This window comes from Calonectris borealis, chromosome 12 (genome assembly GCF_964195595.1).
Source record: "Calonectris borealis chromosome 12, bCalBor7.hap1.2, whole genome shotgun sequence".
Lineage (NCBI taxonomy): Eukaryota > Metazoa > Chordata > Aves > Procellariiformes > Procellariidae > Calonectris > Calonectris borealis.
In genome coordinates this window covers 11409747-11435295 of record NC_134323.1, presented here as the reverse complement: position 1 = coordinate 11435295, position 25549 = coordinate 11409747, and the positions used below count along the sequence as shown (strand labels likewise).

The following is a 25549-nucleotide window of genomic DNA, read 5'->3' as shown; positions in this document are numbered from 1 at the left end:
GGTTTTGGTTTTTACTTCCATGTTATCAGCAGAGGGAGCCCTAGTTCTACAAAAGACCATTTGTTGTTCATCATGCCATAAACCAGAAAACACAAAAATTGTTGTTTTTTTTTGCTGTGCAGTATGTTCTTACAGATGAAGCTTTAATCTATATCGTACATCTCTGTTGCTGTAAATTCATGCTCCATTATACCACCATATGTTTTGCTTCAGTCGGAGAAAGCTGCAGTAATCCTAATACTTCATCTAGCTTTATAGATATTTGTGTTGCGTGTTTGATTGCGTATTGTTTGCTCACACACTTAAAGGTTATGTCCTAATAAGTTGTTTTAAATGGGTTTATTAGCAGTGAGCTGGCAGTTGATGAGTTTTTATGTTTTGAGAAGGTATCATTGTAGCTATTGTCAATTACAATATGAGATTCAGGAAGCCAAAAAGGAGAGTTTGGTTCATTAAAAAAAGTCTGGAGGCATGCGGTCCTTTATGTTGTATTTCATTTTTGGCTAGTCAGCTGCCTAGTTTCTTTTTCATCTGCTTAGAGGTATATATCATTACCTCTGCAAACTGGACAGCTCTTAATGTGAAAACATGAAAGAATAGATACAGGTTTTTCAATACTGGTTGAGTTGCTTTATAGTGTTCAGGACTTTTAATGGTGATGCAGAAATGGTGGATTCCTGAAAGTTTTATACGCATTTGATATGTCCACAGAGTCCTGTGTGTCATTTATATTGATGAAGAATGGTAAACAGAAAAGAAATGCTTTCAAAAGACTTTTTTCTATTTTTTTAAACTTCTTTTCTGATAACTGTGCATCTCTCAGAGTGCAACCTAGTATATATCATATGTAATATAAGTACTATATAATTGTGTTAAGTACATTACGTAACAAACGTACTGTGTGTAGAGTAGAAAAAGTTATATATTGCTAACTAATCTCTCTATGCAATATAAATATATTTTTTAATATAAATGTATAGTGTATAATTAAAAAAAATATTTTAAGAGCCTTATTTTGGTATATCCTGTTTTGAAGTACTTCAACAGATGTAATTTTCCCGTGCAAACTGGGCTATTGAATGCCCCTAAGTTGAATGATGATTGAAAACTTCGGCTTTGTTGCTTGGCCAATGAGGGCTTAAAAGGCAAAGAATAGGATTCTGTTGTGGTAGTTAAGTTGTATATAGCATTTTGTGGCTACGATTCTGTTCTACCTGAAGCATCAGGTCAAATTTCACAGATATGAATATCAACAAATTCAATAGGAGTTAAAATTCATGTCATTGAAAGGCAAGTTTGATTTAAACACAACTGATGTGGTATCAATTCTAGTATTTTTGTAGCATCTTTTATGACACCCAACCATCTCAAGCTGTTTATTAACATGACATACATTGTTCTAGAAATACTGCATCTTACGTATTCTGATATACTACTAGTATTAATTCTTCCCATTATCAGTCACATCAAACCTTGCTAAATAACATGAGATTGGTTGTTATCTCATAAGCTTAGACTGGTGCAGCTATACTGAGCTCACCTAAATAATAGTGTTTATCAGCTAGATTTTGTCTGTCTTGTGTTCTTGTTAGCAAGTCAAGTAATTTTTGCTGAATGCTCACAACATTGGTACCAGCAGTTATTATATGTACTGTTGGTGTAAAGGCTGTTGGGGTGAATAAGCAGGTAAAGATTACAGACACGATACAGGGCAGAAAATGGAAAGACTAAGCATGAAGAAGACGACAGTTGATGTGTGAACTGAGACCCTTCAAAAGTAGTAACACAGGGATTTTTGAGACTGGGAAACTGGAAATGTTCATACTTCAGTGTATGTCCATTTTTGTTACATTCCATTGGTTAAGGTTTTATGTTTATGAGATACATGTGTGATCCACTCCATGATCTACTCCATTTGAAAATTCAGGTTCTGATCATGCATGTAATATTCAGCCTAATGTTTTAGGAAAGATGTTCCCTAAAGGAAACATTTTGTTACTCTGTTTGTTACTGTGATTCGTTCTTTTTTTATTATAACTTAGTTAAATTAATCTAAAAATTAATGCCTAAAGTCTTCTAGCAGAATTTTTTTTTTTAAATGGATGAAAAATAGTTCACTCTGGCACTAAACAATAACATTTTTATAATCACTGGAGAAAAATAATATTTTGGAGGGGAATACTCTGTATTCTTTAAGAACGCGTTTGTCAGCTGTGAAAGGTGCTCAATATCAGTTGGGTTGCAAGTAATAATGCACTATATGTACATTAGTAATTCAGGTGACAGGAAAAGTTCAGTACTATTTGAGATATGTAAAAATCTCAAGGATATTTTGATAAGCTGGTTCCTTCCCAAGCCCTTTGAGACTTAATTTCAAACACCAGAGGGTTCAAGAAACGTTTCTGATTTTTTTTCCGCAAGGTTTTAATCACTATAAATAGTGTGTCTCTTTCAGTAATGCTTACATTAACTTCATAATCACCCTTAAAATGACACCATATTATAGTAATAATAGAAGAATGGCAATGCATGAATAAGCTAATGAACAAAACATCTCTTTCCTCAAGCAATTATAAAGAAAATAAAATAGAATACCTACAGCTATGACAACATTCTGCAAACTCTATGTTTAGTACTTCTGATTGGAAGATATACTGGAATTCCTTGCTTGATTAAATCCTTGCTTAGTCATCTCTGGCCTAAATTAAAATTTTAGTAAAAATTAACCACATAAACATTGCTATTGTAATTTAAAAAAAAATGAGCAGACATTGTAGTGCCTTCAAAACAAGCATTGCAAGATTTTTCCACCTTACAGAAACTGAAGAAAGACACTTTTAAAAAAGTAATATTTAAAAAAAAAAGTGAGTTCAGTATTTGATGTGAGAGAAATGAAGAAAAACTTACATTAACAATGAAAAAGAAATACATAATGTTAAATTATTAACAGTGAATTTTAACCATCTAATTAGTTATTATATGATCACATCGTGCCTATTCCAGAGCTTACTGAAGCCATAGAAAATTTCCCCTTTAATTTCCATTATTTTATAAACGAACACACTAAGGCTAATAAGGATTATTTGCAATGCAACAGTCTGAATGGGTGCCTCAGTAGTGGGCTGTAAATAAATAAATACAGTCTTGAGAAACATTGTGCCCTGTCTGGGTCATGGGTGTACAAAGATTTGTATGCAATAATATAAAACTACAGTAGAATAGATTTGGAAATGGAATGACGTCGACATGTGAGTCAGATGAGAGGAGATCTCAGATTGTAAAAGACAGGAGTGAAAAAAGGAAAATATAATTAATTACATTTTTGTAGATAGACTTTTTTGTTACATTTTGTTTCAAAGAATAACAGCAAATGTTTTGCAGGAATATAATGCATATAGTGCCATCAAATCTGAGGAGCACACTCAAATGTTTTCTTATGCTATATATATATTTAAAGTCTGATACTGAAGCTGTGAAGTCAATGATAGTATCTTACAGATTTCAGTAGGAACTGAATGAGGGCTTAAGGCTGACACCTGCAAAGTACTTGAGTTCATGGATTTTCCAGCCCATGGGAAAATCCAGTGAAATTAATATATATATGTATATAATTCCTACTTTAGGACTGGCATCACTCATGGATTTGCTCTGCTACGGAAGTGTCAATAGTTACTTTAACCTGGCTGAAGCCATTGATGTGATTTTTATTGCTTTATATGCTTTCATGCCTTAATTTTTTTAAACATCTGCAATAAATGTTTTTTTCTTTTGCTTTATCAAGAATTAGAGCATGAATGCCTTTGGTTTTTTGGCTAAAATCTTATACCTCGGATTGTTCATTCTCTTTCTGGGTAATGTATTTGTGCCCATATGCAGCAGCTGTGCTTAATGAGCTGGAGCACAACAAAGCCAATAAAACATGAACTCTGCATTGTCAGCACATATATGAAGTGGACTATGGATTAAAACAACTTCCTGTTTTTTCTTTTGGAATTGTAATATATCATCATATTCTTCTATAATAGTATTTACTGTATTGTTAAATTTCTACAAGATGTAGCACTTAGTCACTTATTTGTTGGTTTGATTCATGAGAAATGTTGACTATATTGTCTTACTGTCCCTTCTTAAGGACTTTCTTAATTATTTCACATTCAAACTAGGAATTAATTTGACCGGAACAACTGTATTAACAGTCTAGAACCATTGTATTCAGCCTAGCTGAGCAGGTTAAGCACTTCTGGTAAGAGAAGATCGGGATTGTGCTGCTTCATTAGCTGTATTTGCAGCTGAACATTGCTTGTTCTGAAACACATGTTCCACAGCTCCCAAGTAACTCACTGAACTATGAATAATAGGGCATAGACAATTTAGAAATATCTCTTTAAGTTAAAGTAAAGCTATTGTAGTTGTCAGTAATATTGTTTTATGTAATAAAATTAGATACTCTCACTTTTCTAAAATTATTAATTTAGGAGTTTTAAAACTCTTACTAAATTTAGATATGGTAGTATACCCTTGTTGACTACCAAAATTAATTTTTGCTTTAAAGAGTGTAGCTCTATTAAAAGATACTACCATGTAAAAATCAAATACATTAACCTAGCAGTTCTCTCCTGTGTATGGAGCATCTGCTTTCTTTAGTAACAAAGATAAACTATTGCTATTTTTTTACTTGTTTTTTGGAAATGATACAGATACAAGAAGTGCACTAGATTTTTTTTTTTTCCTTTTTTCATCGTTACGTATTTATTGCATTCCAACCATTAAATTTTGCTCTAGCTTATGGAAGACAATCTACTTTATATGGTATGGAACAATATTAGTTCTAAGTATTTATTTAGTTAAGAGCCCATGGAATAGAAGATGCATGTTAAAAACATTTAAGTTAACCCACTTTAACGCACTGACCGTTACCCTTTTAGGCTGCTGTTTCGTAAATAGAGATGAAAAGAGAGACAGAAGAGTAAATGGAGGCCAGATTGCACAGAATGCTACAGAGGAAGGTAAAAGACTAGAGCTGGGAAAGCAAAGGTACGACTGGGGTAAAAAGTAGTGCTTGCTCCTTTTTTCCTTTTGTCATTTACTGTTGCTTAGGTAAGGTATGGTGAGAACATCGGAGCTGACCCCTGCAGCATTTTAGATATTCCACACACATGTGAGTCAGCAGCTGTTCTAAGAAAGGATTGGGGAAGCAGGATGAAATTGAATATTAAAAATGTATTATAAGGAAAGCAGGCGATCTGCTGCCTGAGCAGTCTTTTACCTAGAATTATTTACAATAGAATTAAATAAGAGGTAGACTGACTGCCTTCAGCTTGTCTCACCACACCTTTGTATAACATGAAGGTAGATGATGAATCTTTCATGGAGGCATCATTCCTTTTTGATTCCTTGGGCTGTAGAAGCAAGAAAATTTTCTCTGTATTCCCTTGTATAGGTTTTCCATATGTCCTGATTGCAGCCATAAGCTTTGGTTTCTAAATTGCCAGCAATAATATGCTTGAGTATTTTTAACATGTAAGAGCTTGAAGTGGAAGTCAGCCAAAATAAAATACTAGTTTAGGTTTGTATCACTGAGGAGCTTCCTTAATTTCCAAAGGTGAAGATGAGCTAATTACTTTAAAACTTTAAAGGTAGTTTCTGCCTTTGTAGATAGTATATTATTCTTTATTACTCACTAAACTCGAATATTTCTTACAATAATTGTCAATGGGACTGACACGCATGCTAATTCTGATGTACAGTATAAGACACCTCAAATAAGCACAGACACCAGTGTTTGGTACTATCACACTGTTCATAGTTATTTAAACAAACATTATCTTCAAAGGATACTCTATATGAACTTGCTGTAAGTACTTTTTTGTTAAATGTGCTGATGTATGATATTTAAAAATTTGGTTCGTACCACTTAGGAGCAAATCCCTCTCAAATCTAGATGATCTCCATGTGTTACATTGGATCTAGGTCAGTCCATCTGTGGCTTTTGGAGCTGCTGACCTTGGCAGATGTGGGCTCCCTGTTTTTGTAGCTGTTGTCTGCTCCAGACCCTGGAGGCCTTAACATCCCAAGCCATATGATGTGTTTCCCAGAACTGCAGAATCTGGAAGACCAGGTTTCTCAACAGCCCTATAGGCAGGATGCTGAGAAGCTCACCAGAAACCTGCCTGGCTTCTGCTGGAACCCAGGCAGAATTGAATCAGGCATGTTTTCTTTGACAAATCTGCAAATTCTGACAATGTAAATTGTGTTCTGATTAGTTCTGCTGAGGTAAAAAGAGTTTGAGATTCTGAAACACAGAGAAATGTGATGACCAAAACAAAAGATATTGAAGTTTTGGAGAATTATGCTTATAAATAGGAAATACAAGCAAGAATGAACTGATTCTTTCTGTTTACTGCATGTATACAACTAATTGAAAAATACTCTAAGCAAGGTTTACTAAGATGTAGTGTCAGACATGTATTCATTGTGTTTTATGTATTGAATGCAAAACCAGCAATCTACTTCTCACATAGACATTTTATTAAGGCAGTTATAGGGATGAAGCATAGTTTTGAGAAAAATGGATGTTTAGGGAGTAGTATGAAGTCATTTACAAAAGTCATTATTTAAAAAAAAAGTGAAATGACTCTGTGTCAGTCACATAAGTCAAAATTCTGATTAATAGAAAAACTTTATCATGTGAAAATTTAAGATTTTTAAGCTTTTCTATAAAGATGTTCAAGCCGTTTACTGAGAATATTAATAATGTAATTAATTTGGTAAGTAGCAAGGCACCAGCCAGGGAAAACAGAATATACCATTAGCATGTTATTCAGTGAGAATTTATTGTTATTCTATTGTCTGATTTCAACATACCTCAGATTTCACTTTTTTATGTATATGTGTAGCTCATTTAATTTGATTATAAGTTATGTAGGAGGTGTTTCTGACTACATAAGAAGTATGTCCATTTACATAGATTATTGTAATGAAAACATTTATTCTAACCTTCTTGGACTTGTATATAGCACACTATGCTTAACAGCAGAAAGGGTCTTCCAGCTGGTTGAAATAAACTGGAAAGTAATTGTTACAAAATACTGAAAGATATTGAAAATGTAATCAGTTTTTCAGTTTTGGAGGAAGAATTCTGCTCTTAGCATGACAGAAGGTGTTTCTTGCACTCATTTGACTGCTAGATTCCAAGAAAAAATTGTGAACTATAGTGAGAAAGCTGCATAAAGAGCTAGCAAGGATTAGACAACAGCAGCTGTACTTCTGAATAATTTAGGTTAGTTTGCAAAATTATACAGGAAAGGATTATCACTTATACTTGCATTTGAGAAAATGGAGCTACAAATGTTGTTATAAAAAGTGACAGTGTGCAAACGATCTAAAATAGCACAGGGACTATCTTGCCACTTTGGGCTAGATCCTGCAGAGCTGTGTGCCAAGACATTTGCAGAATCATGACTGGGAAGTAAATAGTGTAGAAAGAGCTTCCTTTGTCTAGATACGCAGCAGGGCACAACCCTTCCTGAAAGTTTAAACTAGTGCTTGAGAGTAATGTCTGTCAGGGGTACCAGATGACATATGTATCAGCTTGCTCCAGAGGGGTATACGAATTCTGTTACTGATATGTATTTATAGTTATTTAAAGTAAAAGATCCTAGGGGACTTCCAGCCCCTTTCTCCCCCTTGAAAGCCAGCTGTTGAGTATGCGGCAGTCAAGAGCACTCACTGCTTCAGGCATATTTGCCTTTTGATCAAAAGCAAGTAAATTGTGCCACTTTTCCCTAAGCTATCCTGCCCTTCAGCTACAAGCTATATGTAAAACAGGAAGAATGATTAGCATCATTCTTCTCTCCTGCCTCAATATTTACAGTGCAGTTCCATAAGGTTAAGGCAAGATTTTCCTCAGAATGTTTCCTGTTCGTATTTTAAAGGAAGTCTGATTTGTACAATGCAAATTCTGCATCAAATACTTGGCATGATGTTTCTTTAAAAATTTACGTTAATAGTATAAATCAGTAAGTTAGAAAGACTATAATTCAGTAATTTTCAAACATCAATTAATCATTTTTGACAGAGATTATGATTTTGTCTTAGCCTTGCCATCACCTGGTCACACAGTAACCTCGGTGCCCAGCCTCAGTAACAGCAGGTCGGTTGTGCTTGATGCTGTGTGTGACCACTAGATGTCTTTGGTCATGTGAGATCTCTGGAAACCACGCTTGCCTTGCACTCCCGGCTTGCAAGCTAGCAACCTGTACAGCCTGTGAGCCTAGTCAGGAGACTTGTTCTGAGGTATGTGGGTGTACCCTTAGAGTTGTAAGCCCTGGCTTTTACAGAGAAAAAAGAGGGAAACTTCTAATTACTGTATCAAAAGATGCACGCAGGTAGTTCAAGGCAGGAGCAAGAAAAGAATTCTTGCTTTAGTGGGAGAACTGGTGCTTCTGAACTGTCAAATCCAAAATTAGAGCTAGCTTTTATACAGAGATTTCAAGGCCATTTTAACTCTGTAAAGAAAACTTCTCCTAAGAATTTGCATTATCTCAACTTTCTACATCAACACAAATGTAATATTTTCAATTTTTTTTAAAGAAGGTATATTCATTATTATTATTGCTAATTATAATGAAGATTTAATTCTGTTAGAGAAATGGATTAAAGATTGACCCATTTATTATTTCATCCTAATCAAGACATCCATGCCTGCACTGGAATTCAGATATAGCAACTTCTTACACTAAAGGTTTTATGCCAAAGTAGAATTGAAAATGCTTGAAATCTCAGGCAAATTTGAGGCATGGGAGAAACATTTCCTATTTAGTACTCTAGATGAATTTCTTTTGTTTCAGGGAAAGGGTTCCCCCTTTCTGATGGGCCACCAGAGCTTTATCGGTAGCACTGTTCTACCTCAGACGGCATTTCCCCAGCCTTTTTTCCCCTCTTCTGTGCTTTAATGCACGTTAGGGATAGATGTTTTATTTTTGGAACTTCTTGTACCTATTCCATTCTGTGGGTGAATAGAAGAGTAATCCTGCCCTGGACCCCAAAGAAATTTGTCAGTCTGAAATTGCTACTGACTGTTGGTGTGAAAGGGGAGGAAGGGAAGGCAAGTACAGCTACTCTACAGCTGACAGTAGCGTGCTGCATGATTGAAAGAGGACACAGTACGAGGCATAAAGGAAGATAATATATTAATGTATGAAGCTGATGATTTGTATCTCCTTAATTACTTGCAGGATGAAATGGAGGTCACTCTTGTGGTAGATCACTTGGATTTTTCATTCTGAGTCTCCTACAGTCTTCCTACTTGGTCTGGACTCCCATTTCCCCATAAAGGCAACCAGTTTCTCTAAAATGGTATCAGGAAGGTACAAGATTGTGTTCATAAAGTTTTTTACGGTCTTGGCTGGGAAGTATAAGGAAAGTGCACTGTCTGTTTTATAAGAAGAGTAACCGTTATTCACAGTCTCATAAAATTTGAGTAATGTGACTAATATAGAGTATCTTTTATTTTTTTGCTTTTCTTTAATCTCAGAATGATTCTTAAGATTAAATAAGTGATTTATGTACTACATAAATATAGCTAACGTTTGACTTTATTCTTGAAAGCACAATTCTGTTTTGAAGAGGAACTGCTTAATATAGTAACTTTTTCTGCAACATACCTGATTTAGGTAGTCAGTTAACTTTAGTCAGTTAAATTTAGTTTTATTGGTTTTCTAGTTTTACTCACTTACATCAAAAATCCAGCACAGTTGGATTCTATTTCTTTCTGTTTATTACCAGAAACATTCTCTAGTTAAGCTACATTTCTTCTAAAAAATTTGTTGTACCTTTACAAATCTGGAGGTATTAGGGAGCTGATTAATTGTGACTAAAGATGTAACTTTAGGTCAGTGACATCGCTCAAGTAGAAGCTGAGGGCAAAACTGGGATTTTATAATATGTAGCTATCTAGACATCAACAAGAAAATATTTTCAGCAGACGCCTGAGTGCCGGGAGTGTTCGACACGTGGGACGGACTGCACGACACCACCCGTGCACCGCTGCCCGGGGTAAGTGGATGAAGAACTTGGCTCCTGGGGAAGGTGGGGGGCTTGAGGGGGTAAAGCCAGCCGTGAGGCTGTTACAGAAGAAGGATAATTTGGGCTAACGGGTAGCTAGCCCGGTGGGGACGGGTTTTTCTGTACGAACGTGGAACGCGCGCACCGCTGCCTGCGGAAGGCAGGGTGGAGGCGCTCACCACCCGCACCCCAGCGCAGCGCCCGGCGCGGCGGCGCTGCCCCCCGGTCCTGCCCCGGCCCGGCCCCGCGGGCGCGGGGGGCGGCGCGGGTGGGCGCGGCGATTGGCCGGCCGAGCCCCGCGGGCGCGTGCGGCGGCCCCCCCGGCCCCTCCCCGCCCGCCCACTCTCCGCGCCGCTGCGGGGAGCGGCGGGCAGCGCCGCGCAGCCCGCCCGGCAGCCACCGCCGCTCGCAGCCGTCATGGTCCCCCGCGAAGCCCGGCGCGTCGCCGTCTGCCTGCTGCTCTGCTGGGCTCTGGCCGCCGCCCGCGCCGCCCCGCGCAGGAGACCCTCGTTCGGCGGCCACGTCGCGGAGAACCGTCCGGCGGGCACGCGTGTGCGCGGGCTGAGCATCCCGCTGACGCGGCTGGGGCCCGAGCCCTGGTGCGCCAAGGTGCAGGGGCGCCGCTGGCACCTGCAGCTGCTGGGCGAGGGCCACTCGCACTTCCAGGTGTCGCTGCACGCCCGCACCGCCCGCGTCTGGCTGCGCACCAGCCGCCCGCTGGACCGCGAGGCGCGGGCGCTCTACTCCTTCCGCCTGGGCTTGTGCTGCAAGCACTGCCTGCCCCGCGGCGCCACGGCCGCCGAGCTGGCCGCCCTCACCGTCCGCGTGCTGGACGACAACGACAACGCGCCGCGCTTCGTGGGGGGGCCGCGCCCCGGCGTCACGCAGCTCCGCGTGGAGGAGACGCTGGCGCTCAAGTCCCAGGTGTGGCAGGCGCGCGCCGAGGACGCGGACGCGGGCGCCAACGCGGAGCTGCGCTACTTCGCCCTCCCGCGCAGCGCGCACTTCTTCGTGGTGCCCCGCAGCGGGCGCGTGGTGCTGGTGCGCTCCCTGCTCCACCTGCGCGCGCCCATCCCGCTGCGCCTCTACGCGCGGGACTGCGGGCGGCCGGCGCTGCTCAGCGACCCCCTGGAGCTGGAGGTGCTGCCGCAGGCCAAGCGGCTGCCGCCGCCCCGCGCCGCCGCCCGCCGCCGCCGGGCCCTGCTGCCGCCCGCCGCGCCCCTGGCGCTCTCCCTGCCCGAGGACGCCCGCCCGGGCAGCCGCCTGGCGACGCTGGCCCCGGCGCGCTTCGCCTCCGCCTGGTTCGAGCTGGTGTCGCCGCCCGTCGCGGAGGCGCCGGTGCGCGTGGAGCGGGAGAGCGGCGAGGTGACGCTGGCCGCGGCCCTGGACAGGGAGGCGGCGGCCGCCTGGGAGATCGTCGTCCGCGTCCAGGAGCGCCGAGGTAGGTGCGGGCGTGAGGACACGGGCTGCCCGCGGGCACGGGCTGCGCTCGCCCCCGCGGTGGCAGCTGCAAAAAAAGTTGCGCCTTTATACAGAGTGGTGGTCTCGTCCCATCAGTGAGTTGGAGGATGGTTTGTCTTTCACGGAGTAAAAAGTCCCCAAGTGACAACAAGCACATAACGATGGTTTAGCATCAGGTGTCATTTGCAGTTATGTTGTGGAATGTAGTTTTGATCTTTTGAATCTGTAAATTACTAATATTAAGACAGTGTAAGTGGCAAGAAGCGTTACGTAGTTTAGTGAATATGGACTCTACAGCTATGTAAAAATGCTTGGAGCAGTAAGGTGGATATCAGAATTTAACTATTTCACCTGTTAGAAATCTTAGTCATTAATGACCAGCATGGAAAATATGTAGTGTAAAAAAGAGTTACTTACATTATATACATGTTGAGACAAAGCATGTTAGTTACACCACGCTTCTTACATGCAAGGGTTCTCTATTGAAATGCTTCCCATAGCGCTGATCCTGTAAATGCTTAACTTGAAGCATGCAGCTGAAGTCATTTAGTTTTGAGTCGTTATTAAAGTTAAGCGTGTTTGACTCACAAGCATGATGTGAGTTTTTGCAAAATTGGTGCCTTTGTGTTTATGTGGGTGCTCTTTTTTTAAAAATCTGAGGAGTCCGATGTGCGCCATTAAAATGGCATGTTTGTGATTTAAGTTGTCATCATTCACAGGGTCTTACACAGGTTAAATATAATAGCTCATTTAATTTATCTCTGGCTGATTACATCTATTACTTTTTAAAGTTCTTTTTAAATTTTGAATTCTCATCTTGGTTAATATTTTTCACCTATGAAAATACAGCTTAGTTTAAGTATGTTTTTAGTTCACTGGATGGTGGATGGCTGTGTACATTCACTATGTCTCTTGTTATTTTCGTGTTACTTGTGATTGTAACAATGTTCTGAAGATTGCCTAGAATGTGAGTATTCTGGAGAAAATTGTATCAGCAGAAGTGAGTTGATTGGCTTGATTTCATCTTGGAAAGGTTTAGAAAGGGTTTTGTATTATGTGACTTCTAGTGCTTGTGAAAACTATTAACTTCTCAGCAGTGCAACTGCTCAGAGTAACTTCTGTTAGCCACAGAGCAGCGCAGGCAGGAGAGATAAAAAGCTTCCCACGCTACTCCTTTCCCTCATCTCTTCTTTTTTTTTGACTGAGGGGCAGCCCATAGGAGTGAGAGGCAGTTTATTCCTTGGTGTTTGTTAAATCCCTGAGGATGCCTGCAGGGATTCTGATGAGTGCCGACAGTTTCAGTGACATGGATACTTCCCCCTGTGAAGCAGGCTAGATCACCAACTCATTTCACTGGGGTACTGAGGAACAACACTCAGATCCTTCTCTCGTTCTTACTTGCTTTTTGTCATGCCTATCGCTGTAGCATATTGATGTCAGTCACTTGTACTGAATTTGCGCTGTGTTCCAGCTTGAGCTTTGGCTGCTAACCAAGAGGTTGATAGACCAATTTCCAAAACACAAATGCTTTCTGTGTCCTATCTTCGCTACTCGATCTTGAGCAAGGCTACATGCCAAAGGGGATGTCATTACTCAGAGGCAGTGACAAAATCTATCGGATCAATCTGCGTATGCTTCTGGGACGTTCACCCCCTCTGTCATGTCACTCAAGTTTCAGCCCTTTGTTGGTGTCACAGCTCCCTCTGTCAGGATGAAGATGATGATGTTAGAAGTGGTAGCTAACCTTGCCCCCGGTTACTGCTAGTCTCACCTTTGTGATTGTTTTTGCTCTTATCTAGTCTGAATATAGAAGTCTGAGATTGCTTGGAACAAAGCTTGTCACTCTGTCATGCCAGAGATTTCGTTTCCAAAGCAATGCTTGCTAGCACAGTTAAAAAAACCCAAAACAACTTTAACTTATTTTCAGGGATTTTTTTCACCATCTTGTAGTTTTGCTAGATAGTTTGGAGTGTTTTTGACTAGCCTGTTATATTACTGGTAGTATATGAAGTAGTAAGATAATAATCTCTAAGAAATACGTAGAACTAGATTCTGACTCTCGGAGACTAGGTAGGTGGCAATTAATTGTGGACCGTACAAATGGCATACTTTAGATGCTAGTGATTTTAAGTTTCTTTGTTTAAAGGAACCTAAATTTAAAAATACACCTTTATTAGTACTAGTTTTTTCATCAGATAAAGGTTAATAATGACTTGACACCTTTAAAAACTCTTAAAGTTTAAAACTTAAAACTCTTTTAAGTTGCAGAACGCTTACATTCTCATTTTGTAGGAGTTAAAATACATAGGTATTTGAAACAGATTTAGAAAGTTATGTCTCCTTCCGTACTTGCAAATCAAACTTCAGTAATGTGAGAAAAGATAACCAAAAGGATGGGATAGGAGAGGGAGAAAGAGGCTAGCAGAACTAGATGTTTTAATTAGTCTGAAATAAGGAAGATACAGAAGATTGCAAAAGCTCCAGGAAAAAACCTAGTATTTATGGAAGTGAGCTCTCGGGATGAATCAAGGTGTGGAGATGGTTACGCTGAATTTTGTTGTGAATAAAAGTGTAAGTTCAGGTTCTTTCTCCAGTTTGTTTGCTTTGCTTGTAACGTTTGTGCTGGCTTATTTTGCATTGTACATAACTGTAAATATTCCACATTTTCTAGTATTAGAGCTTATGGTATCAGATGTTGATTTATGTTCAAGTGGTATAAAGTTGTATTAATTCCTTTAATATATTTTTTTATTTTCTACTCCCCTAATTCTTGCTGCCTGGTAGCTGAGAACTGATAATTAACCAATAATTAATTCTGGCATTAGTCTCTTCTTCAACCCAGGCAGTGGGGTCAAGGATAAGACAAGATTTTTAGATCCTTTAGCATATAAAGTCTACCCTCTTTGTCCTTTATCTTTTCAGCGTAGTTTATTATGATTCATTTGTACTGTGCACTTCATTACCTAAAGTAGTAAAGAATGCTTAAAAACATTGTGGCACAAGTGGTCCTAATACATCTATAGGAAGAAAAACTGTTTTGTTTTGGTTTTTTTTTTTCATTTTTGGCTGATGGAACATTCTCAAAATAGTAGCAAGAAGACTGGTATATGGTAATAAGGCAACATTCAGCAGCGTTTCTTCCTAGTTTATGTGACAGCCCTCACCCTTTAGTTCATAAATGGGACTGTGTAGGAGATGTCTTGTTCCTGAATTAATTTTTATTCGGAGGAGGACGAAGGATATGTAACAGGATGCATGTTTGTTTATTTTTTCTCTTCTCTTCAGCTAAAACAGAATTTTAAATACTTTTCTGTTTGCTTGCTCTCAATTCTGTCCTGGATAATCAACACGGCAGCGTGTCCAGGGCTGGTGTTCCATTGAAGTAAATACTGTTCCAGATGCAACCAGACCTTTAGCATCTTAATATCCAGATGATCTTCCACATGTTCATAGAAGAAGAAGGGTTTTCTCACTCTGGCAGCTTGTTGAAGGTATGAGCTAACCTCGCTCATGCCACTTGGGATGGGAAGTAACTACCAATGTAACAGATTCACTCCTCACTACGTGGAATATTTCTTAGTAGAACCGTATGGTGTGACCATAGGCTTGGTGCAGGTATCCGTGACGTTTTCCTGCATCACAGGTAGCTTTGAGGGGCATTTGCGATATGAACAACTCTTAGGCGTGCAGGGTGGGTTTTTTTGGCAAAGCTGCAGTTGAGCTCTTAAGATCTATTGTAGTGATGTGGACAAATCACTGTTATCACTATTGTCATTATCAGTGCAGCTACATGCTGTAGTTACTTTCTGACTGGACATATTTTGGTTATAAATTTCTTTTTTTTTTTTTTTTTAAATGTAGATGGCAAAAAAAATCCATAATTTGTTTGGTATTCTTTGAAATAATAAATAATTATTTTGTGTATTTCAGTGCTACAGTAAAATTAACTGCAATCTGTAGAGGAAATAGTATGTTACTAGTTCTGTTTATTCACTGTGTATCTTTTTGTGGCCATTTAATAGTTTGTAGATGTAGTTTTAACATAGTTTGTATGTTTTCTGCAAGCAGTAGTCACTGGAAAGCAGTAACAGGAAAATCTATGAAATTATAGTGCTAAGTGCCTTTTTGGTGGTGTGGGTTCCACTGTACTTGTGGAGGAGTAATAATTCCAGGCCCTAGACAAGAAAGGAGATACTGTCTTGTTTTGTAGTTCAAGTTCAGGTGAGTTCCTCGCATGAATTCTTAGAAGGAAGGTTTAAAAACAGGCAGAAGTCAGTTTTAAGAAATACAGAAGAGATCACAGATCAATCAAGCCTGATAGTTTTCATAAACTGGTAGGATGTTACCTTTCAGATTAGGGCTGACCTGTCCAACATGATTGTCAGCTCTTGGAGTTCAGTAACGGGTCCTGCAGCTCCCTGCTCCCTGGGTTAGGCTGCCCATGTCCAAGGCCAGCTCTGACACCACGCAGCCGGCCAGCCCTGGGTCAGACAGTTAGTTGCCAGAAGCCTTGTCTGTGGCCTCTGCCCCATGTCTTGGGCGCTGCGCTTAAGCCCAGGTCTTTTCCTGAGCTCCCCTGGAGGTGTGCTGTACCTGGCCGCGTATATTGCTGACCCTGACACTGCCTTGCTGACTTGGCTTCCCAGCTTGACCCGAGACCTGCCTCACCACTGCAAATCCGTCTGGTGACCGCTGGACTGTTGGATGAACCAGGTTTGTATCACGGGACCTGCTCTGCTCTTCTTCCTCAGTGACAGTGAGGTCCCTGCCTGCCTTGCTGTCACTCTTGACTCCCATTTGACCTTAACCTGCAGAGCAGCCTGTCCTTGCTGCTCCTTGGCAGTTAAATTCTGAAACTTCAGCAGCAGCGTGTGTGCATTTGTAGAAAATATTCTCTGTACCCTGACTACCTTGAGAGCTGAAATTGCTCTGCCTGGACATTGGACAGAAAATTTAATCTTAAGAGAGCTGAAACCACTCATTTGAAATTGAAATTGAAATATGGCCTAATATTTACATTTTTCGTCATTTTACAAGTATGTTGGCCTTAAGAAAAACAAACAAACAAACAAATCTCACAAGCCCAAACCAAAGAGAAACATCAGGAAAATCTCGTACATTAGTTTAAGCAACAAGATGCTAACCAGAATTCCAAAATTCAAGGCTTAACTTCATGAGCATGTTTTTTGGCACATGGTCCTTGATGAGCAAATTCCTTTAGTGACCCCACTGATCACCCAGCCCTGAGCTATATTCTTCAATTAACCTTGCCTGGAAGGAGTGATGGTTATGCTCACGTTTTCTGTAGCATTTCAGATTTTACCCCATTTCATTTATTGGGACACAATTTGTTAGTCTTCACAAAAGCATAATACTATTTTAAGTTTTTACCCAGTCAACAGAAGGTAAAATTTCTTAGACTGTCATACACATTAATATTTTAACATAGAGCTAGCATTTAATTTGAGAAGGAGCCATTATTATTCCATTATGCTTGGGGGAAGTGCATGAAAGATCCCATCTTTCTAATCCTCTGTCGTCTCAAGCTCCTTTGACCTTACTTTGTCCATGGGCATTAGCTTTGTAATCCCCTGTCACTCATTTTTTCTGGTCGGAGGATTTCCTAAGGGTGATGTTTGACATGCCTTCCAAATAGTTAACAGCAGTCACTTGTATTTTAAGTATATTTGTCTTGTTTAAATTCGACACATAGAGTGGAGATACCAATTTTAGTGATAGGTGTATTTTAAACCTTGAAGTTTTACATGCTTGGAAGCCAAGGATCATCTGTTTTAATTTTATCTGAGGCCTTAGTCCCTTATTAGCTCTATTGATTCTGTGTGGATCATCCCTAAGAATTAAGTAGCTTCTGGGTGATGTTTTGTCTTTTACAATTCTTATTACCACTTTTATGAATTACAGCCATGTTAACAGTTACACATCAAGCTGGGCTTAAGTTGAAATTGTCATCTATTATCCAGCAGATGTGTTTTGTTAAACTGCAATGGGTTTCATGCTATTAAGTCAAAAGAAAATGTACATTCTGTGTGCATTTGGGACAACTATGTGTGTTTACAGATTTGGAGTGTTACTTACTTGTGGTAGAAAGGAATGTCTGGGGAAGCTTTAGAGCACCCCACATGTTGATGTTTATTCAGTCTGAATGTTTTGATACTATATGCTTTCTACTCCAAGCAGTCAGATTAAAAATATCTTTGTGAGACTACTGGGACTTGAACACCAAAGTTGTTTAGAACTCCTGGCTGTTTATAATCTCAAACATTCAGTTTCTGCAAAAGAAATAAGCTTTTTTGTTTTTTTTTAAGATCTAACTAACTTTCAGCATAGATCTGTTAATCTGATGGAAGTAGTAAATTATAGAGCATATGGATAGGATCTTCCTCAAAGCTAGTTTATAACATCTCCAATTGGGCATTGATTCTCTGACTGACATGGCAATTATGTTACACTTCATTTGATTATGGAATAGTTTTACTTCAGTTTTTCTTAACCTCTCTTTTTTTCAGTTAGTCTCAGAAGTATAGTGTCCAAATTTGTAGATAGAATATCTTTAAGCCTTCTTGGTATGTTTGAGTTTAGGTTTTAGAATGAGAGGGAGACTGAAATTTAGCCCACAGTAAATTTTCCTTTGACTTCGAAGTGTTTTCGTGTAAATAGGGGACAAATTCAGTGTTTTGAAAACAGTTTCCTTTTGATTCACTTGGTAATATACAGTATTTAATAATATACAGTGTTTCAGACATAAACTCCACTTCTGTTTTTCCTTTTTCTGATAAAAGAGGTCATAATTTCTTAAATAGGAAATTTGATTGCCTTAGATGATTAATCTTATGCGTATAAAAAATTTTTACTTCTTGAAATGGGATTTGCGTATAAAAGTCAGTGTTAAGGAAGTGCCAGCTTTGGGACAAGGACAGTTGGGGGTGACAGAGCAGAAGAGGGTTGGAATGCAGGCTTTGTCTCTATGACAGCTTACTCCTCAGCACAGTTTGAACTGAAAACTAAGAGTTGCCAGTCTTTCTTCCCTGCTGCAAAAAAAATGTTTGTGAAGTCTCACAGCCTGGTGTCCTTTCTCCCTGTAATAACAGTGCACTCAGCAGATACCAGTTTATTGCTTTTTCCTACCCTAATGACAATCATTCTATGTGGTACGAGTAGGCTTCAGTTTACTGATGATGTATATAAATGTTGATATATGATGTGCCATGGTCAGGTTTCTCTTCTTCATTTTCTTTTTCTGGAAAATTAAAATTAATAATGATTTCCAGTCTTTCATGTGTTTAGGTTTGCAGTCCAGATAATGTTAGTTCAAAAGACTTTATGTAATGATATAAAGAACTACAGCATGCTGTGTTGGTGAGGCTACTGATTATGGTGGCATATTTTTTTTTTTCTTGCACATGATGGGCTACAGAGAAACAAACCAGATTTTCCCCAAGAAATTCTAAGGAAAATTTCAAGAGAACTTCCCATCTTACACTGGTATGGTAGCTGCTACCTCTTCAGCTAAGCTTTCTCCTTATGATAATGCTTTTTGGCAATCAATAATCATTTATTAAGACACATGATTTGTTATTTAAGGATGTCTCTTGTGATTATTAATTTGTAGTCATTTATTTCACATGTGGGCATGCTTGGTTTTTCTGTCTGCCACTCTTAGCAAATGGATACCACACTGGGAAGTCCCTGATAACATGGTTATCACTTTACTCTCTTTTAATTGGTAATTTATGTTAAGATCCACTCTGCCACAAACATTTAGCTCCTCTGATGCTTTCTTTACTTTTGTACTTTTGTTTTCTGATTTGCTTTAACTTCTATTTTAAAAGCCAGATGAGGGTAAGGAACAGAGACATGACAGACTGTCATTCTTCTATCTGCAGAAAAGATAAGGAGGGAATGTGGGCTGTCCACAGCTTGAGCCCATCAAAGTTATCTCTTTAGAAGGTTTATGTTTTATGAATGAGCAAACTACTGAACTTAAAAGTAGCCCGTCATATACTTCATGAATTTTCAGAAATGACAGTAGAGAAATGTTTGTGCATAATTGTCATATTTTTTGAAGGGTATACAGTAGGACTGGGTACTGGCTATAACTGGTAGCTTTTATCTCACGTTATGGCATGAAAATGGGAACAGAGATTTCTCCTGATTGCAGCTAGAGGCTTAGGACATTAAGATTTTTTTCTGGAAATGTATCTTCCCAGACTTTAAGTCAGTAGATAATTTACATTAAGACATATTATAAGAGTGAGGTGTTAAAACAAGTTCAGTACGGTATTTGCAAAGCCTCCTCAAAACAACAATGTTCTCTCAACCAAAGCCAAAATATTTTACTTGCAGTAACCCAAACAAATACCAAACCCCTGAGTTTTCAAAAAACATTTGTCTCTTTAAGGTAAAAGTTTTAGAAGTTGGAGCAACTTAAAAAACAGAAAGAAAAATACTAGCTTGAATTAATTTGCTGATAGACGTAGACCAGAATGAAATGGTGATATTGACGTAAAGGCTTGCAAGACTTTTAACACTCTCAGAATCTGCTTTTAAAAATAAATTGAAATGACCTAAAAATGCCAGGAGCAACCGAGCTTCTCATCCATTATTGTTTAATCATAATAATATAATACTTCTTCCCCCAGTACATTCAAGAAATGTATAATATTTGTCCACAATTGTAGAGACATGTTCAGTCAAATACATATTCTATATTGTCATTTTTTTAAATCAGAATGTCTGGCATTATCAGTGTTATCAATTACACTGAAGCAGAAAAGCCTACATTTTTAACGAAGACAAGGATTTTATTTTCAAGTCTCATTTTATAGAAGTATTCACTGGATTTTTGAGAGAAAAGACAGTCATATAATCCTAATGAAATCAGAAGTCTGAGAATAATTTGGATTTCGCAGATTGACAGCATCTTTTATAATTTGACATGGTGAAATGAGATGGGTTTAGAGGCAACTCCAACCTACAGTATTTGAATTTGCAATCAAACTATTTCAGCATGCGTGATTTTCAAGGCTTGGTTTAACCAGTGTAACATTCAAAAGTTGTTGTTAACTGAATGATTAAGTATTAAAGCCCTCTCCTCCTTCCTGCCACCCTTAGTGTAACAATATAGGTAGGTGGGGGAGTATTTTCTTCAGTTGCTGTATGAAGTGGCAGGATTTATTAGTTTGCAGTATCTGTGTGCAATCCAATGAGTCTTTATAACCCGACTTCGATATCAGGTTGGAGGAGCTAGTTCATGTTACTTTACGCTGAAACCTTTTCCTAGAAAATTAATGGTGAACACCACAAAAGAGTTTTTTCAGATAAACCTGAATTTGGTAGAGCTATAAAGAACTAGTGAAGAACCTAAAGAAGAAAGAAACCATTATCTGGTCAAGATACTTGGTTGCTTCTTGTAATTTTCAATATGTTCTTCAATTTTGACAAGTCTTTAACTTGGATTCACCTAGAGGTTCATGATTGTGAGAGGGCTTTCTGTTCCTTCAAAATACTGAGTCCCTCTATATGTCTTAAAATTGATGTGAAAAAATACTAATTATTTTACAAGATTGTGACGCTCTTTTTCATTTATTAGAAGTTTTTCTAAGCTTTTTGGACAAAGTTTGTAACCTAGTCTTCATAGTATGTGAGTATTAAGTTTTTTTCTTGTTATGTTTGTTTTTGGTTGTTGTGTGTTTTTTTTTTTTTTTAAATAAGAACAGTTTATTTTATTATACAAATGTGGTTTGTATCTCCCCAAAGGACCAAATTTCTAACTTTGAATAGTTAATTTAAGATGTTATGTTTTCTCCTATATATTTAACTCTGCCTTTATTAAAGCTTCTCAATCTTAACAACTCTGCCTAATGAGGCAGTGTCTGCCTTTTGATGGTGGAGATTTGGAAAAAGGAATCTAGCGAGGAGGCTGACAGCAGACACTGTCCTTGATCTGCACTGCAGTTTTCTGAAAGGCATTTGAATAACAGATTTTCATGCTTTTTCTTGGAGAAGCGACTTCCTTTCAAAAAAGTGAATTTTGTCTTAAACCGGGAAGATTTTAGATATTGCACAAATCCTATCTGAATTATGGCTTGGACCTTGAGGACTTGAAGGAATGTTATTGGATGTACAGTAATTCTGAGTTTACTGAATCAGTTTCCTCAGATAGCTGAGGTGGCCTGTGTTTTTTACATCTATGGAAAGGTTAAACAGGTGTAGCGCTAAAATTAGTCTAACATAAAACGATGAAAGTCTTAACTCCTAGGGACATTATGTATTGTGAATTGTGACATTCTTTGAAACGCTTCTGCTATAGAAACCAACAGTTGGATTATGTTGATGTAATTCTTACTCAGAGTATGTTGGTAGAGAACTGCTTACATTAGCCGTATGGATCTAAAAATTTGCCTACAGGCAGACCTAAAGAAAGATATTTTAGAGACTCTTTCTGTAATTATTTTTTTTTTTAGTTACTTATTGTTGCTTTTAAAAAGCATTTTTGCTATGATTAAACTTCCCAGCAAGTCAGTTAATAATTTGCTTATGTTTTTTTTTTTTTTCAAAGGATGAAAATTCTGAGTCATGGCGTATCATATATTCCCTGTGAGCAGAAACTTGGGCCAGCTATTGTATTATGTTACCTAATGTAGTTTGAGTTCAGAGTAAGGCAGTATAACAAATCCTTCTATTTATCAGTTTTCAACCACAGATAGGCATGAAAAGTAAGCAATTATAGATAGATACCTGTGATGAGGTTTCAGCAGTGGATTATGAAGATTGATTTTGGTGATAGGGAATGGATTTCAGTGCTGCAGCTTTTGTCAGTAATATTAAGTTAAAAGGAAGTAATTCCAACTGGAGGGAATATCAGAGAAAAAGCAGACTTCAGGATGAGCTGCCCTAAGAAGGATTTTTGATGATATACGAATTGACTCTAATAGGGAGTTAAGCAGCTAAAATAGGAAAAACCTCCAGACTAGATTTTATAATTTCAGTTTTAAATTTTTATATAAATTGAAAAGAGAGCTGTAGAGAGGGCTTAGTTTTGATATTGCAAAGGGCAAATAAGTGGTGTTTGCAAATATGTGGGAGAAGCAATCTGTTCACAAAATCTGTTTTCATTAGTTTCCGTAGTGAAGAAAAATAAGAAAAAAATAAGAAAAAAAAAGGAAAAAATACTTTCTGATCAAATAAAAAGATGATTTTACCCTTTTGAATATGAAGTATTATTTTCTATATGACTTTTAAAAATACTAATTGTTAATACAAGATGTTCCAGTGTTATGTTACTGTCATGTTTATGTGCAGCAAGAGCCATCTTGAGTTTTATCTCTTGTTACTTAGTGTCTGTGAGAAAGCTATTTAAATTTTTCTGTTGTCTGAAGCTAGGGAGAAAAATCTGTCAAATGCAAAATCTGCATGTGTGCCAACACCATAACTAGCAGAACTATGCTTTTAGTAGGATTTTTTTGAATAGATGACGTTGTGCAAGATACCTATGGTGTGCCTGGCTTGAAAGTCAAGTACCTAGTGTTTAATATTGAGGAAATCCTTATTGGTAGTGTGTTACAAAACAGTTTAAAAATTCTTCTAGGGATAATTAAGCCTGTGTCAGATTCCTGACTTAGGATCTCAGTAGTGGGTTGACTTACACTGCTGAATGTAGTTGCAGGTATCTCCACTTGTTGTCGGGGCCTAGTATTTGGAACAGATAATTGAAGTAGAACCTGTCTGTGTGTTTGTAGGACTTAACCCAGATCCACGGAGGATTACCATTTTTAAGCTGTTTCAGCTAAGATTTTGAGAGGAATTGTAACATATTATTTCTCCCATAATGTAGCTATATTACTGCATATGTACTACTTTTATACTACTAATAAACTACTATTAATCATAATATACAAATGCAGATACGTAATAATGTACTACTACTATGAATATACCGATGTACATGTATAATTAATATATCCGCAAAATACATATGTGGGGGTGTTTTGACGGAAGGAGGCATTGAGACACCTTAACTGTCAAGAAATGTATGTTTCTAAAATTTCCTTCCTTCCACTGTCTTGAAGCACAAATCATTTTCATAAACGGGAGAAAATTAATTTTATATATCTTATTAAAAATTAGTTAGAAGCCTAATTCTGTAGGAAAGCAGCTATTCTATAGGAAAGCAGCTATGTCAGTTACAAAGTATGAGAGACTGCATTTTGCAATATATATGTAATGATAAATACAACAAATTAAAAACTTTTAAATATTTGCTGTGCTCATTAAAATGTGGAGTTATGCTTTAAAAAATCACGTTCATGAACATATACTTCAAAATTCTTAATGTGTTGTCCTGCTAGACATACATATATTACACATTATTGTCCACGTCAGTCTCTTCAGCACACTCGTTGTCCTCTGGCAAGTCCTTGTCTGATCATGCTTCATTGGACACCCTGATGTTGTTTCTACAAGTTGTCAGGTCACATTTGTAGGTCTCTGTGCAGAGAAGTACAGTCCTGTTCGGTGTTTCTGTTATAGTTTTTGCTTTGATACATGATATGCAGTCAAGGGAAAACTTACTTACAGTCATTTTTCTCCAGATTGCCTTTATCTGAAAGCAAAATCATGATGATTTATTTAGTATTTTTGCTTGTGAATCAGATTGCCTATGGTTGATGGAAGAAGATAATATACCAATAAGATCCATGAGGTCGTATGCAGTGGTTACGTATGCTGGTCAAGAGAGACACTTACGTCTGTCTCTTCGATTATGTGCATTGCAGTTCCTGCTGACTATCCTAACAAAATTCTTAAGAGTATTCAGATGTTTCAGTGGTAACCAACATATTGCTGACAGCTTTGATCTTGCCAAGATGGCAAATGACATTAAGGTATCTTAACTATTAAAACAGAAGTACCTGGAAGAACATGTCCAAGTCCTTTTAGTTTTTGATTAATAAAGTTTGCTAGGGCATGTGAGGATTAATCTCGGTCCTCATGCAGTTTTCCACAGTTTCCTTAAAGAGGTAATTCTCAGTTATAATTATGTACTAAGTACCAGCATATTAATGTTCAGTGAACTGACAATCAGTAAGTGGCAAGAGTGGAATTTGTATCCAGGTTTATTACTTCTTGTTCAATAAATATGAGTTATTCTTCAATTATTACTTATTTTTGGATAGAGGAATACATGCATGTTAAGAACTTTAGTAGAACTTGAAACAGAATGAGTTCACAGCTTGATTAGGATATTGATTTCCAGACTTGAGAGAGACAAAAATCAGTAACCTTTCTACTCCTAGCAAGGTTACCAAAGTGGCACTCAAATCCTCAATAGATCTTGCTATTAGAGGCAGATTTTCAAAGGTTCTTAACTCAGCTTCTAACTTAGTGCTTGCTATTTTAAGCCTGCAGTATGCCCAAGCAAACTAAGCTAATAGTAGATATTTAGAAACTTGTGACAGCTTGCACAAGACCTGTTCTTCTGAGAAGAGACAGTCAATTTTGACACTAACTTCTCCCGCTTGCACTTATTCTTTTTGGATAACCTTTTAATTAAAATCTTTGGAGCGTTCAAGGAGACACTGATCTCATTTGGCACTTCTCATTTAGAACTCACCCTGTTGTGGGTTGCCGTGGTGTATTTCAACCTCAGATTCAGATCAGCATCTAACAAGTTCCCTCCTCTGCAGTTTCTTCAGGTGTCTTGGACTGGCTGCCCTGGGACTTTTGGAACGCACATTCTGACATGAAACGCATCTCTTTGAAACACGCCTGGTTCTATTTAATATGGTAGTGGGAAATAAAATCCATGCTGCTACTTTTTACATCATTATTTTTGGCTGTTTTTTTAATGCTCCTTCTGGCTTCTTTTGTCCTGTGCAGTTTAACAGCATCTGCAAGCAGAGGAGAAAGCATGCAGCTGCTTTCACGGAGTCTGTCTAAAAGTTGAAGAGAAATACACCTGGGTGACTACGAAGACAGTGTAATAGCAGTGTGGGCTGCAGTAGTC

At 38.3% G+C, this 25549-nt stretch overlaps 1 protein-coding gene across 1 annotated transcript in view; it reads left to right on the top strand.

Moving 5' to 3' along the window:
• Positions 1-10482: 10482 nt before the first annotated feature.
• Positions 10483-25549, top strand: part of LOC142087267 (neural-cadherin-like) — a 69068-nt gene continuing 54001 nt past the window's right edge. Inside the window, exon 1 of the mRNA XM_075161330.1 lies at positions 10483-11506. Coding sequence (XP_075017431.1) covers positions 10483-11506 — 1024 coding nt within the window. The remainder of the gene's footprint in view (positions 11507-25549) is intronic.